This window comes from Diuraphis noxia, unplaced genomic scaffold (genome assembly GCF_037042655.1).
Source record: "Diuraphis noxia isolate RWA-SAM2 unplaced genomic scaffold, SU_Dnox_SAM2 contig0001, whole genome shotgun sequence".
Classification (NCBI taxonomy): domain Eukaryota; kingdom Metazoa; phylum Arthropoda; class Insecta; order Hemiptera; family Aphididae; genus Diuraphis; species Diuraphis noxia.
This window is the reverse complement of record NW_028301711.1, coordinates 43,795,379-43,810,951: the sequence shown is the minus strand read 5'-3', so window position 1 is coordinate 43,810,951 and position 15,573 is coordinate 43,795,379. Positions and strand designations below refer to the sequence as shown.

Sequence of the window (15,573 nt, the reverse complement as noted above, 5' to 3'; positions counted from 1 at the left end):
ACAAACCAGAAAAGACTGTCCAAATTCAGCTATTGAAGCATACATTAATTGTAACTCTGAATATTTTCCCAACATATCTTTTGTTTTGAATCCTTGTGAGTTTTGACTTGTACGCCAGAACGCGCATTTTAAACTATGAAAATATTAAAAAATATTTAGGTAACTTATCAGGTTACTGATTAGTGGTTAAGTTAGGTTTAGCTCTTTTGAGTGTGCACACTGTGCACAAGCAAATTTAAATCGATAGGTATGTTATCGATCGTTTCGCACTAAAGAAAAAAAGCGACAACTAGATTTTGTGCTATAAAATATTCTTTAAAATTATAATTGTATATAATAGGTAATTTAAAATTATACTAAAATATAACTCTACGCAATTCTTTTCAATATTTTTGCAATATTTATTTTCTCAAACAGTTTTACCCATGCAAATCCCATAATGTAGATACTAAATAAACTAGGTACTATTAATCTAAGGAATTTTCCCTGTTGATGCCAGAATCAGGCTGCCTAGCTGATATTATCATATAGATTAGGAAATAGAAAGTGTAAGTGTCAACAAAATATTTTTCTTTAATATATTAGTGAATAATTGTGATATTATAAGGTGAAATTTTGATACATTCGGAATGAAAATAATAAAGTAAACACATATTTATAATGCTTTGATTTTCCACATCAGTAACTTATCCGGTTGGAAAGAGAATCTAGTTGATGCATTGAGTAGTTTTCATAAGCATAGGGAAAAACAAAAATAAATTATAGAAAACCCGGAATTTTCACGACAAAATCGATTTTAAATAATATTGATGTAACTCTAAAAAATGACTATATAATATATAAATAATATAATACATATAATATAAATATGATATATGATAAATAGAAACATGAGATTTTCACTGAACTAACATTTTCTACACTTGATAAAATGTTCAAAATATTTCAAATCTTTTTAAGTTATTTATAGACATTTGAAATTTTCAATCTAGCTTTTTAGTTTTTTTCATTTATAAATGACAATACAATTTTATTTGTTGGGTAAAAAAACTTCAAAATTTAATACAAGGCTCCTAGTATATTTTTTTAAATGGTAGTTAAAAAATACAAAGCAACAATTTTTTTAAAGAAGCATTGAAAGTTCGAATTTCAACAAAATACATAACAATCACGAAAATTTAGAATTTATTTTGTGTTGGAAATTCATAAAAAATATCTTTATAAATCTAAGATTTGAAAATTCAATACAAGATTCTTCACGGGTTTGTCTACTTTTATCAAATTAAAAATGTCTTCCCGAAAATCAATTTTTATGAGCATTTGAATTACAACATTGAATATTCACTCAATTTATCTATTACCGATATTCTTATTTTGTTGTCATTCAAAAATGAATAACTATAGAAACTTGAAATTTACATCATAATATGTTTATTTAATTAATTTCTATACTTGATAAAATTAATAAAATTTAAGTTCATTAGTTAAGTGTAGCCAGTGTAGGTAATATCGATAGGTAACTATTATCATACATAGAATATCATAGGTAAGTACTGTGTTGGTTAAAAAGAGGATGTATAATTTTCTAAAATATGTTTTTAGCAGGTTAAAATTATAATCATAATCAATATAAATATATATATTTAGACGTATAGTAGTTTTTATAACTTTTAAATTTTTGAGTAGGTAATTTATTTTTTGAATTTTAAATGTTATTACTTATTAACATATTATTAACTTGCCCAGATTTGATGTTATCTATACGACTATGCCTGTTAATTTATAAATTATTATTATACCTAAAAAGTGTAAGGGTAATGTCTGAAATAATATTGGGTGTTTAGCTCGTACACCGGAGAACGGAAAAAAAGTCTCAGAGAAAAAGTTTTTAAAGCTTAGTACATTTTAGACTTTTTAAAAGCTATAACCAAAACTATTAAGTTACATCGATAATAATTTATACAGTGGTTTTTTTTAAATAAATTTATGGTATTTTGTAAAAATATTTCTGACAAGTCAACCTAGTTATTGATATATGTATAATATATATTATTATTGACTACAATTCAATAACATATATTGTTTTATTTATTATTTACTATTTTTTTTAAATATTTTATCTTGTATTTATTAGCTATTATATCATTACATAATTATTAGCTATTAGCTGGAATAGTGCACTTTGTAGCCCGTTAAAAATCCTACCTCTGATATGTCTCAAACTAAGAGTTAAAATAGTTATACACGTGCGCAGAATATATTCGCAGGAGATGCCAATATAATCCAAAATAATTCAATTTTTATCTTAAAAAAAAAAAACAGAAATCAGAATTTTTTTCTAAAAAAATGTAATACATAATTACAAAACTCTCTGTTACGTTTGTGATACAAATTATGATAATATTGATAGTTTACACTATTAAAAGTAAAAACATAAAACAAGCTATCTGAGTATACTGCAGGGGATGCCATGGCATACCCGGCACCCCCCCTGTGCACGCCTATGAAAATAGTTAAATTTGTTACCTGTTATTTCGCTAGCACATGCTAGTAGTATATTTGTATGCATATATAAATAGAGAGATACATAAATATATAAATATATAGAATATAGATAGATAATGGTTAAAATATACTAAGTAATAATCTTACAACGGAATATCATTGAGTTTATCATTATGTAATTTTATTCGTTTTATATGCTATATTATATGAATGGTTCCGATTTGATTAATTCGAAATTTATTTTATAGGTTAGTTTAAAATAAAAATACAATTAATATACCTTGAATATAATATCCTAAATATAATTATTTATTTTTTTAAGGGGGGCATCGTTACCGTTCCCCCTTTGTATATTGACACTATCATAAATAACTATATAAATATTCTAAATCAAATTGTTAGCAATTGCTATTATCTCGGTGTTCACCTTATCGACCGTAGTGAAAACTCGTGTAAGAATCACAAAATTACATAGCTATTAATCTAACCTAATCTATATACCAAATAAACAGGCATAAATAATGTGTTTGTCCTATGAACAAATTTAAATCATTTATGTTTGAATATTAACATCACATTTGAAATTAAATAACTAAATTTATATTGTTGCAATATTCCTTACTATTTTTACAAATACCTAAGTCGTACATAAACAGTTTATATTTTAAGACTGCGTGGAAAACTATGACTGTATAAAGTGCAAGTTTATAACTTGCCCTAAATTGTAGCTACATACAAATATATTTACATAGTATAAAATTGATAAGGTACAACATAATATTATTTAATTATGTACAGGATGGTGAATACAATAAAGGTAACATGCTAATATAAATAAACAAATTTTAAATACCAATATAATTACTATAATAAAATTAATTGTTCTTCTTAAATTTTTATTATTAATATCGTTAACATTTTACAATACATGCATTATATATATATATTTATATATTAAATTCATATGTTGAAAAGAAAAATAATATTATAGCTTTTGTAACAAAACATACACACATTCACACATATACACACACCTTACGTTTTAAATTTTTTACATAAAATAAACCAGATACAATATACTTAACTTTAATCTGTATGTTATTTTTAAAATTATAGGACATATAATAATACATTATGATTATAATATATATGCATAAATAAATTATACTTCGTTCAAACCAAAATTTCATAGTCTCCATTTTCTCAACTATTATTTTACACTGAATAACTGAATAATTGGTAAATGATCATTTTAATCTTTTTTGTTATGCTGTGACTTACGTTTATCAGTTTTTTGTTGTTGAGCAGCCATTGCAGTAGCAGCGATTAACAGCATTTCTTGCTGTTGATTGTGCTGCAAAGAAGGAGTAGAAGTAGTAATAGTAGATGTTGCTGTTACAGACATACTACTACTATTACGTTGTTGATGGTTTCGACTTCTGCCTCCACATAACATGTCTACAATGGATGCCGATGCAGTAGTTGTTGAGACCACAGTTGCATTCCGACGTTGTAGTTGTTGCCTAACTGTCATAGGAGCTGAAGAACCAGCAGCAGAACTACCACTATTATGTGCTGCTGCTGACAAGTTACGTTTATGTTGTTGCTGTGATGGAAGCCTCAATGAATTAGATGTGGCCGAAGTTGTAACAGGTACAATTGTAATTTCTAGGTTAGTCGCGGCAGTTGAAGGTCCTGAAGTGATAGTAGAATGGAATGGTATTAAGCTTTTTCGGTTTTGCTGATTCTGTGGGTTGCTGACGTTGCTGTTCACAACTGTTGACATTGTCCTTTGTTGTCTTGTGATGTTTGCTAACATTGATGACTTAACAGAAAGGTCCAGAAGGGCTGACGTCTGTTGTTGCCGGACAACACCACAATTTTTGCGCAGTCTTTGCTGTTGTCTATTATTATTGTCACTAATAGGAATCTCATGATTAGTTTCACCGGTCAATAATACATTGTTACTGTTATTACTGATTGGCGTGTCTTCGTTTGGCTTTTGTTGTTGCTGCTGCAATTTCAGTGAATCAATTGCGCGATTTATTTTATCATGTAACACTGCTGCCGCCGCTGCTGTAGTATGCTGCTGGTCACCAATGTTACTGTGGTTCATGTTAGCTGACCGCCGTGGCTGATGATGATGTTGACTCATTGTAACCGAGGTTGTTGATGTCAAACCATTTCCTGGTGATGTCTGTCTTTGATGAGATATTTGCTGCTGATGTTGTTGAGACTTGTTCAATAGGCATACAACATCAGGCGTCACAGTCATCACTACAGAATCTGAGTCTGAATCTACATTTGAGTCATCGTCAGTACCACCGTGACTTAGTTCATTCTGAATGCCATCATTATAGTCTTCGTTGTTTGCGGACAACAATGATTCAAATGACACACCACGCCGCCGACGTTGTTGTGAAGTTACTGCAGCACTAGCATCTTTTCCAGCGCTGTTTCCACTACTAGCACTTGCATTTAAAGGTACCGCGGTAACTTCCAACCCACCCAATCGCAAAGCATCTACTAGCCACCGACGCTGCCTTTCTTCATCTTCTCGCTGTTGTCTTTGCTCATCGTTAAAATTTTGGTGTGAAACACGTCTTTGGCAAGCTACCATTGCCGCCACTGTAGATTTTTTGTATCGACCATTATCATCAGATCCATACTCTTGGTGTTCATCGTCGTCGTCATACTCTATTATGACAGGCGGAAGAGACATTTGTTGTCGTTCAAAGTTATTATTTCTTCGCTGAGAAGTTACTGGTAAAACTGTAGTAGTAGCATGTATTTTTTGACGGTTTTGCAGTCGATTATTAAATCGTTGTAGTTGTTGATGTGGAGAACTATTAGAAGTGGGGACTATGACTGGCATGATAGATACTGAAGGTGGCAAGTGATGATGTATTATTCTAGTTGTTGAAGATTGTAGAGACGAAATGGGTGGTGGCAGTCGTCTGTTTAATGGCTGTAGTTTTTGTTGTTGCTGCTGAGTAGCGAAGACATGTTGTTGACGCTGGGATTGGTTAAGCTGATTAAACTGTTCTAATTGTCTAGATCGGTGACTATACTGCTGCTGTTGCTGGGGCTGTCTAGATCTTGGATGTGATTGTTGCTGCTGGTAAATTACTCGTGGTTGGTTTGGATGTTGGTTTTGAAGTTGCTCTGAGGTATAAACCACCCGGCGACGTTTAGTCGGTTGTTGCTGACCAGGTTGCCCAATAACCGCTGCTGAACGTTTATTAATTACAGCTGCAGATACAGTAGTAGCACCGTTAATTACGATCATGTTTCCAGTAGATGAAGTAGAAATAGTTTTTTTATTACTGTGATGACTGTTCACTTTTGTAGAGGAATTATTTTTATTAGCAGTTTTAGATACTATTGATGATGGTGGTGGTGCGCTATCCGAATCAGAGGTAGAAGCATCAGAAGTGGAATTCGAGGCAGCATCATTTGTAGCAGAAGACCCATCATCAGAATCTGAATCATCTGAATCATCATCATCAGTTGATGACGCATAATTCATTCCTACAGTCGCCCCACTGGCCCCATTTTGCTGTCGACTACACTTTTTCTTAAGCTTTCGACGTCGATGACGCCTACGTCGGTCATCATTGTTATCACCACCACGCTCGAGATGACGTAACCGACGGCGCACTCGGTTCCATCGAAATGACATCCAGGATGCTGGATGAGAGGGCCAACCTTTGAGTTTAGGCGCTATAAAAGTAATGACAAACACAATATAAATGATATAATAACATTATACTACCGAGTGATTCTTTATATTCTTTATATCATTGAACACTCACAGTGGCGTAGCCAGAAATCTCTCAAGGGAGGGGCCCACCAGATATAACACCAAAATCATACGTTTTAGTATATTATATTTTATATTTAATTAAGATTTATTTAATTGGTTTTCATATCAAATCATTATTTAATCATACATTATAAAGTATTAAAGTATAATACAAGTGTCGATTACTGAGTAGTATTGTGTTATACTATTATAATATGTACTACACGGGCCAAAGGGGGGGGCCCTCCCTAAATACGCCACTGAACACTCATTATTTCAAAAATTACTAATGTTTTTGAAAATATTTTTTTACATAGTTTCAAGTTGTTCAAAACCAAACGCTTTTATGTAAAAAATGTATTTTAAAATATTTTTTATCCTTATTATTTTTTTAGTTTTTTAATTTTTTGAATGACAACATAGAGTTTTAATTTCATATTCCAAAGCAGAATATTTTTCTAAGTATTTTGATTCATAAAAATCGAATTTAAGACGAGTAGTTTATGAGTTATAAGTATTGAAAGTTTAGATTGGCAGAGTGGAGTGGTACGGGATTACCCCGCAAAATGTTTGTCCACTACTCCGCTTGTCAAAACTTCAAATACTTATAACTCATAAACTACTCGTCCTAAATTTGATTTTTATGAATTAAATTCTTAGAAAGATATTCTACTTTGGAATATGAAATTAAAACTTTATATTGTCATTCAAAAAAGTAAAAACTTGAAAAATTATAAGGATAAAAAATATTTTACGATAAATTTTTTTAATAAAAACGTTGGTTTTTGAACAACTTGAAACTAAAAAATAAAAATATTTTCAAAAACATTAGTAATTTTTAAAATAATGAGTGTTCAATGATAAAAGAATCACCCGGTATAGTAACGAATAATAAGTACCTATCTAATAATCAATAAACCAGCTTTTTAAAATAAAACTGAAAAAATAATATATTAGACAAATTGAACTTATTTAATCGAACTTAATTTAATCAATCATAATAATATTCCAGTTGAAATAATACCTCAAGTTGTTTGACAAATTTAAAAAAAATTAGGTAATTTTATAAAATATAAAATAGTTTAATGTAATTTAGCATATTAAATTTAATATACTTTTAATTTCTGTAGATTTTTATCAAGAGCCATAATTATGTATGATGTGTTCAATATTATCTCAATTAAAACAGAAATACAGTGTAATAGAAGTATTGGGATATTTAAATATTTTTTTAATTTTAAATTATTAGCACAATAATTTAATAATGGGAATGTTAACATTTTTAAACCTTGTATTTGCTCAAGAAATTATATATCACTTTAATGTCATGTATTATATTATGATCACCTATGATTTAATATATAATGCACATACCCATGTGGTTGACCAATATTGCCGTATTTTGCTGATGGTTTTGTTGTGCGTTAAAAGGCTCCAACAGAAGTTCAGCTGGATAATCATAAGTGTCTCGACAAAATAGTACTCTGGTCATTGAATCTACTCCATGGGAAGTGGCTGTCATCAACTTAACTTTATTATCAGCAATGACAACAGGGGTATTTCCTTGGATCAACTGCTCTTCACGCTTACGTTGCAATTGAGCTCTATATCTGCAGTATCGAGAGTAGCTCATAACCACCAATCGTTGTTTAATACAACTGCCAACAGTAACATTGCTTTTTGTTCTTTTTTCATATTGTTGGTTACTTTGACGACGGCGTTTACAACAATAGCAGCAGCATTTTTTATCATTGTCTTGTTTTTTTACAACTGCAAAAAAATAATAAAACAAATAATAAAAATAACATCAAATTAGGTCTAATACAAATAGTACCTTTATTTATCACCGTTGATTCATTATAATGGAGACAATCATTTTTCTTAGTGGCAGTGCTAGAGCTATCACCATTTTCTAATGATCTATGATTTAAACGATGGCGCTGTCGACGGCAGTGTCGATGACAGTAAGTAACACGTTCACAGTGTTTTTTATGAATTCTAGCTGCAGCTAAGGGAACATTCTCTGCTTCTACAGCCTCGTCAATAGCATATTTAGAGATAAAATTACTGTCACTACTATCATGTTTCTGTTTTATTGTTTTACTACCTTCGACACCAAAATCAGCAGTATCAGTCACCTCTACTTGTTCCTTCTTCACTTTTTCTGAATTTACAGAAAATAAATTTTCATTTATCACTTCATCTTTGATCAAGGTTGATTCTAATTTCACTTTAATGTTTTTATCATTGTGCCAAGTTTTTAAAATCTCTTCCTGACATTGTTTTACATCAACCTTTGTATCTGTTACTAATGATGACAGTTCTGAGAGTTGTTCATCCTTCAATTTTGAAGTTTCTATTTTGTCGCATTTTTGATCATTAGAGCTGTTGTTATCACAATCAGATTCTGACGACTCATCATCAGACTCTGTTTCTTCATTTTCGTCATCATCATTCATCATTCCACCGCGAACCCATTCAACAAAATCTTCAGCTCTCAATACTAACCCTGAACAGCCAGACGGGAGTGTTCCTGATGAATGACTTCCACTACCATAGCCATAATCGTCAACACTACCACCACCATTGTAGATAGATCCTACACCGCTGTTACCGTTAGTAAATATATTACTCGGCCATCTTTCTGCACCACCACTACCACTCCAAGTGTTGATCTCTAACACTTCATCCTCACCATGTACTCCACCAAGTCGACCAGCTGCTGTCTGATCAGGCATAACGTATAACCGAACGCTGCACAGTACATTTCCATGACTATACTGAGCGTCTGGCGACAACAGTGGAACAGCTACAGAAGTGGACTCCGACTGCGCAGCTGTCGATACACGATTGCGGCTGTATGATGACTGTGATGAGAGATGGTTATCAGATGTTGCTGCAGCTGCCACTGCGGCATAAGATTCTGCAGCCTCGAGTTTCTTAGCAGATGGCTGACGAGTGCGCCTGGGCAAAGTGCGACGGCGTGGCAATAATGTTGATGAATCATCATCAAATCCACCACTAACACCATCGTCGTCATCAGAACTGGCAACAGCACTACTATGGTTGTTGCTACTGCTTATCATAGTATCTGTTCCATCATCGCCGCCATTTGATGCCACTGTTAACAGTGCAGGTGGCACAATTCTGTTATTATTACGTTTCTTGAGTTGTGACGAAGACGACGGAGCTGTTGAAGACGTTACTACACTGTCATCACGCCATAATAACTCCAGCTCACCAATACAAACTGATTGCTGATAGTGATGCTGTCGCCTCTCTGCTTCTGCAGTTGTATTCGCCAATTTTGGTGAATTATCTCGATGACGTCTCTGCTGCTGTAGCTGCTGCCGGTCACTAATACTGCTGTTTTTTTTGCTATACCATGGGCGGACTGCATAGAAATGATTCATGTGCACAACAGACCATTCAGAATGAGATGATGATGAAGACGTTGATGACAATGATTCATTATCACAGAAACATAAATCATTGCCAGTATCATTATTGGCACAGCAACATGACGATGATGAATCATAAGACTCGCCAGCGTTATCACTTTCATCATCTACTTTTATTATTGATTTTTTCCATCGCCGTCTCTTTTTTTTTGTTATATCATTGTATTTACGATATGCTAACGCACTGTAAAACGTGTATGGGCCATGTGTGGCTAGTGGCTCACCTATTAGACGCACAGTACTTAAGATCTCGTCTTGTTTCAATGAGTCACTTTCTTTATCTTCATTGTTATCATTTTTCTTATGGTGTTCAAGTGAATCGTGATCTGTCTCCACAAATGTCATTGGAATGTCAGCATCAACAACTTTTGGTAATGCTTGCTGCTGCTCAATATTTTTGTCGCCATCAGCTTTAACTTCATCTTTCACGTCACTCATTGGGTCTTCGTCTGTAATAGTTTTACTTCCACCACTTTTAGCTACACATAAAACAAAAAGTAATTATTATTTACTCTAATAAGTTTCAAATAGTATAGTATGTAAAACAAAAATATGAGTACAAATAAGTAACTATATTAACTGAATAAGAGTTAAAAAATAAATAAAATTTTCTTATGTATCATCTATATATATCAAGTACTTAAATTGAGAAATAAAATATTGTTTTTATTTGTATATATTATAATATACTATATGTGTTCAAAGTTTTAGTTAGTCCTGCATTTTGTATATTTTTTATCCATTTATATACAATATGTATATACACAGGCGTTACACCAGGTATTACACACAGGCAACATATTGGGTAGATACCATCACTAATGATGGTTTGTAAAAATAATTTTATAATGTTTTCATTTCATCTCACGGACCCCATTTGGACTAAAAAAATATATTCCAAAACAAGAGGTAAAGTAAATAATTTATTTTTCTATAATCTATGAATAATTCAAGAATTATATGAGTTAAGTTGCACATGTTGTAAATACAATAAAGCAAAGAATAAGATATATTATTCAGATCTAATTGAGTGAAACCATAAAAATAATTTGTTGAAACATAAATAGTATATTATCTTTAAAAGGATAATTAGCTATACAATACATATTTATTTTAAATTTGAACTCTTGCGGATTATTAACAAATAATAACAAAAGATAGTTTTAATTAATTTTGTATATGTACATAATATAAATTGTACCGCGATTGCCAGTTTAATTGATATGCAATACATATAAACAAAAGTATGTAAAACATGAGTAAATAAACTAAATATATATTAATAGTAAACAGGATACAATGGTGGAATATTTTTACAATTTAAACTTGAATGTACATTATGTAGATTGAACACTTACTTCCCACAAACAATTTAATTTTCTATTTTTAACTGTATTTATAGTATTATTAAATTGATTAGATGTTAAATTATCATTATTTAGTATTAAATATTTTTAATTTATTACACATTTATTGGAGTACCTCTCCAATGTATTTCAATACCTGATGAAAATGTAAAGTTAATTTATCTTGTTTCGGGTATTAGATAATTATATTAGAGCATCTTATGAAGAATAATACTTGGGAAACAGATATTAAAGTACCTATTTTTAAGTTAAAAACATCTAAAATTGAAGTATTTTTAATTATTTTTCAGTAAATTTTGTTGTTTTTCACAAATCTTGATAATAGAAATTTTGCATTGAATTTAACATGATATTATCTATATATATATAAATGAATCCAGTGGCGTACCCAGGATTTTCGAATGGGGGGGGGGGCTAAATCTATATCGGTATTCGGTACCATAATAAACACAACGTTTATGCTTTGCTTATACTAGGTCATTGTTACTAAAGATAATACGTTGTATTCAATACCGTTTTTTAGAAATATCATGGTTTGTACTTTGTCTTTTTTAATATAAAATGTATTCCAAAACATGGCCAATGGCTGAAGCCCCCTAAGCCCCCCCTGGGTACGCCACTGAATGAATCCCTATTATAATAACACAAATAAATTATTTTAATATATATTCATATAATAATACAATGAAACTTCTAAATATCAGATACTCTCAGTCGCTGACATTTCTTCACTAATTAGTTAATCCTAAAAATATAAGCTATGTCCACTATTGAAAGGTAACCCCCATTAGATGAAATTTGAAATTTGAATAATTTTGAATAGGTACAACCAAGGAGTCAAAAATGAAAGCTCAGAGTGTATAAGATACATGCATTTTTTAGTTAATTTTTCACATCAAAATTACCAAAAGTGAGGTTGGAGATGAATGGCAAAATTTTGGACATTTTTCAGAGAGCAATATTTTAGATATCTTGAATTTTAATCAAATTTGACATTTTTGCTGCAAAATCAACAAATTAAAATTTAGTTATAAACTTGAACACTCACTTGAACAGTATACAAATATCCAATATATATATAGACACACCTAATTTAAATGATACCATGCATGGAAAACGAAAGAGACCCAAAAAATCAGTACAAATGACATCCCTAGTAGATAAATATCACTTATATTATTAATTAGGTACCTATGGTTTTTAAGATGCTTGGTAGTTAAATTAAAAATGATGGAATTATACATAGAATAGCTAATCTATAAATCGGGAATCCTTGTAAAAATAAAGAGTGTAGAAAAGTACTTATAAAATGTATGTTTCCTCTAATATATTGCATAAATAGTTTTTGTTTGTGTATAAAATTAACTAAAAGATATACAATTCTAAATTTATTTTTCAATCAAAAACTATACACAGTATATTATAGTTATAAGAAAACCGTGAGTAAAATGTATATGTATTTTATCGGTTGGCTTAAGCAAGAATTACTAATAAATGTACCATTTCAAAGAAACAATGCAGTATGTTTTATTTTAAAATTTTGATAATTTGATATTTAAACACCAAATTTCAGGTGTAAAAAATTGTATTTACATCGAAATAAGTATTAAAAGATTTGTGTACAATGTCAAAAATAATTTACTTTAATAAACTAACATGGGATAAAATCAAAAATTAAAATGTTTTTTTCTTCTGAATTAAACAAAGACTGTGTTATAATACAAATAAATAAAAACTTTGGTAAATTATAATAGAATTATATTCCTATTGTCATAATAATATGTTAGGTACACACAACTACACAAGATATACACCAAACTCGCTAGTATACACGCACGCACAAACACACACAAACCAATACACACACACACATACACACACACATACACATACACACACGCGCGTGTTTCATTTTTTTATGTACAAATCATATTATTTCACACAATACCTACTATGTTAACAATATAAATAATCGGCACCAGTCTCTTGTCAACAAATAAAACCATTGTAAAATAATAAATAAGTATTATAAAAGTTTACCTGATGTATAGCGTCTATGATAGTATATGAACGATCGTTTTCGTGTCAAACGCCGTCCATCCTGTCGGCGTAGAATACTAGTAAATAGTAATAATAAGCTCGTACGCGACAAAACAAGCCGAACAAATTTTGTATATGAAACCGGAACGCTTAGCTGCTTATTGTTTGATAATCGCCGAGGAATGAAAATTAATTTATCAAAATAGGTAGAGTTGAATAATAACAATAATAATATGCATGTAAAATACGATGCGATACACATACACGACTGAATAAAAACATCAATTTAATTAGTCACCAACATCGATTTACAAGTAAATGTTCGTATTATAATAATTAACGAGAGTGGAAATATCATTTTAAACTATGTTTTTTTTTTTCTGTTATCGGAATGAAATTTATTGTATACACTATTATTATAGTTTCACTATCGGGTAAATAATATTTAATAAAATAATTATATGCGCGCGCGCGCTAGAGTGTGCGTGTGTGCGCGCGTGCGTGCATGCGCGTGTGTGAGAGCCGAGCTTGTGCGTGCGTGTGCGTCTGGCGCGTATGTATGTGCGTGTGTATTGTAAATTGTATATTATAGTAATATAGTCTATAGTTCTATACCAATACTGCAATACTACAACAAGTTCGACTAAACGAATAGATTACGTACAGCGTACGGCACTGTTGGCATTACGGCGGTGACGCCGCGGGTCGCGACGAGGGATGCCCGAATAAATAAATAGATACCTAAATAATAATAATAATTATTATTATTATTAATATGCTGTAGGTAATAGATATGTTATGATTATTATTTCATGGCTGCTGTGGAGGTTGACTTTACTAGGCTAGTGTAATAGCTTCAACAGTGGAGGGTAGGAGGGACGCTAATAAACTAGCCGAATGAATGTATAACAGTAAAATATTATACTACATAATATAAATTATAATAATATATACGTAATGTATATTTTTTACATAATATATACCCCGCTTTTACTACAATGATGTAGCAGTAGCACACTAGCACCGTACTTTGTGAAGCTATGTCTAAGTGTCGAGTGCGCGCGGGATTGGGTGGCGGGAGCGCCGACTGCCGCCGAGCTAACACGGACTGATCCGCGGCGCGGCGGCGTCGGCGGTCGCGCTGGGTGGCGGTGAGTGGACGAGTGGTGACGGCAGCGGTGGCTATGTAGCTGCTGTGTTCGACGGGGGCTATGGTAAGAAGTGAGAACGTCGACGGGTGGCGATGGAATCGGCCGCCGTCGGGGAGAGCTATTAGAAAGAGGAGTCTAGCTGCAGGAGAGTGAATTTCGATTTCGTCGTCGTCGCTCATTGGAGGCGGTGGAACAGTGGATTGGAGGGGACTGGGAGAGCCCCACTACCGTGGTCACAGCGACGGGCGCCCGACGCTACCGCCTCCGACCCCCGCCACACAGTTGCTGATGAGTTGAGTGGAGGAGAAAAAGATTGCTTTTCCTGAAATTATGTACATACTATTATACTGACTAGACTTGCTTATTTGCTGCGTAGAAAATACATAGGATTCATATATATACAAATATATTACAATATTGTCATCGACTTAATAGTTACGTATCTGCGGCAAAATTACAAATACACATGGACATAAAAATTTAAAAACGTTATATTATATTAAATTTCTATTGTTAGATAGGTATTTAAGTATAATAAAAAAATATTATATTATACCTAATGTAATGTAATTACTGCAGTAGTACAGTACATTCTTATATAGTATTATATATTTATAACTTACAAAATATGTACACATCTGATATTTGTGTGAACTATGTTGAGACTTTTAGAGCAGAATATTATTTGTAGGTAGTAGGTACGTTGCAATGTATAATTGTATAAATTGAAGGAACATGTTACTTACGTATAATAGTAACTACCTATAGGTATAAAACTGCACCATAATTTATACTTAATATAGCCAGCTGTAAAGTGTAATAGGTTAGTTGTAAAAATAAATGTTAACAATTATTCATGTTGCCTATATCAGATGAAAAAAAACTTTAGGTACATAAATATTTATTAGTGTACAAAATATATCCTTAACAATAATAATTGTGATTTATATACATTTAAAATCTTATTCGTCGATACATATAATATTTACTTATTTACAAATACTAGTCTTCTTCGTAAATATAGTATTTATATGAATAATATCTATATCAGCTGACATTGTCAGCCTGACAAAACATGTAAATTCTAAATAGCCCTTAGATAACCAACAAATAAATTAGTAGGAACATAATATAATATTAATATTCATCAGTAATATACATGTCCGTCAAGTTGGCACCGGCACATTATACTATGCCAATGTAATATACATGATTTATATATATTAAAACAAAAAGCATAAAAT

The 15,573-nt window shown here is 31.5% G+C and overlaps 1 protein-coding gene across 2 annotated transcripts; it reads right to left on the bottom strand.

Moving 5' to 3' along the window:
* Positions 1-3,348: 3,348 nt before the first annotated feature.
* Positions 3,349-13,627, bottom strand: LOC107165111 (uncharacterized). 2 transcript variants are annotated; one of them, XM_089217016.1, is made up of 5 exons: positions 13,179-13,319; positions 12,044-12,139; positions 8,145-10,250; positions 7,685-8,080; positions 3,349-6,228 (listed from the first exon to the last, which is right to left on the bottom strand). In XM_089217016.1, the coding sequence occupies exons 2-5, from the start codon at positions 12,081-12,083 to the stop codon at positions 3,758-3,760; spliced, it is 5,013 nt and encodes a 1,670-aa protein (XP_089073142.1). In that variant the 5' UTR covers positions 12,084-12,139; positions 13,179-13,319; the 3' UTR covers positions 3,349-3,757. The 2 variants fall into 2 exon arrangements, with proteins under 2 accessions (XP_089073142.1, XP_089073141.1); XM_089217015.1 differs by lacking the exon at positions 12,044-12,139 and having other exon boundaries at positions 13,179-13,627.
* Positions 13,628-15,573: the final 1,946 nt, after the last annotated feature.

Bases quoted from the DNA above. Each gene is read 5' to 3' on its own strand.
- LOC107165111 (XM_089217015.1), bottom strand. From the start codon at position 13,440: ATGTGTATCGCATCGTATTTTACATGCATATTATTATTGTTATTATTC. The intron at 10,251-13,178 runs GTAAACTTTTAT...TTTTATGTGTAG, and splicing joins TCATAGACGCTATACATCAG to CTAAAAGTGGTGGAAGTAAA. The intron at 6,229-7,684 runs GTATGTGCATTA...TTACTTTTATAG, and splicing joins AATATTGGTCAACCACATGG to CGCCTAAACTCAAAGGTTGG.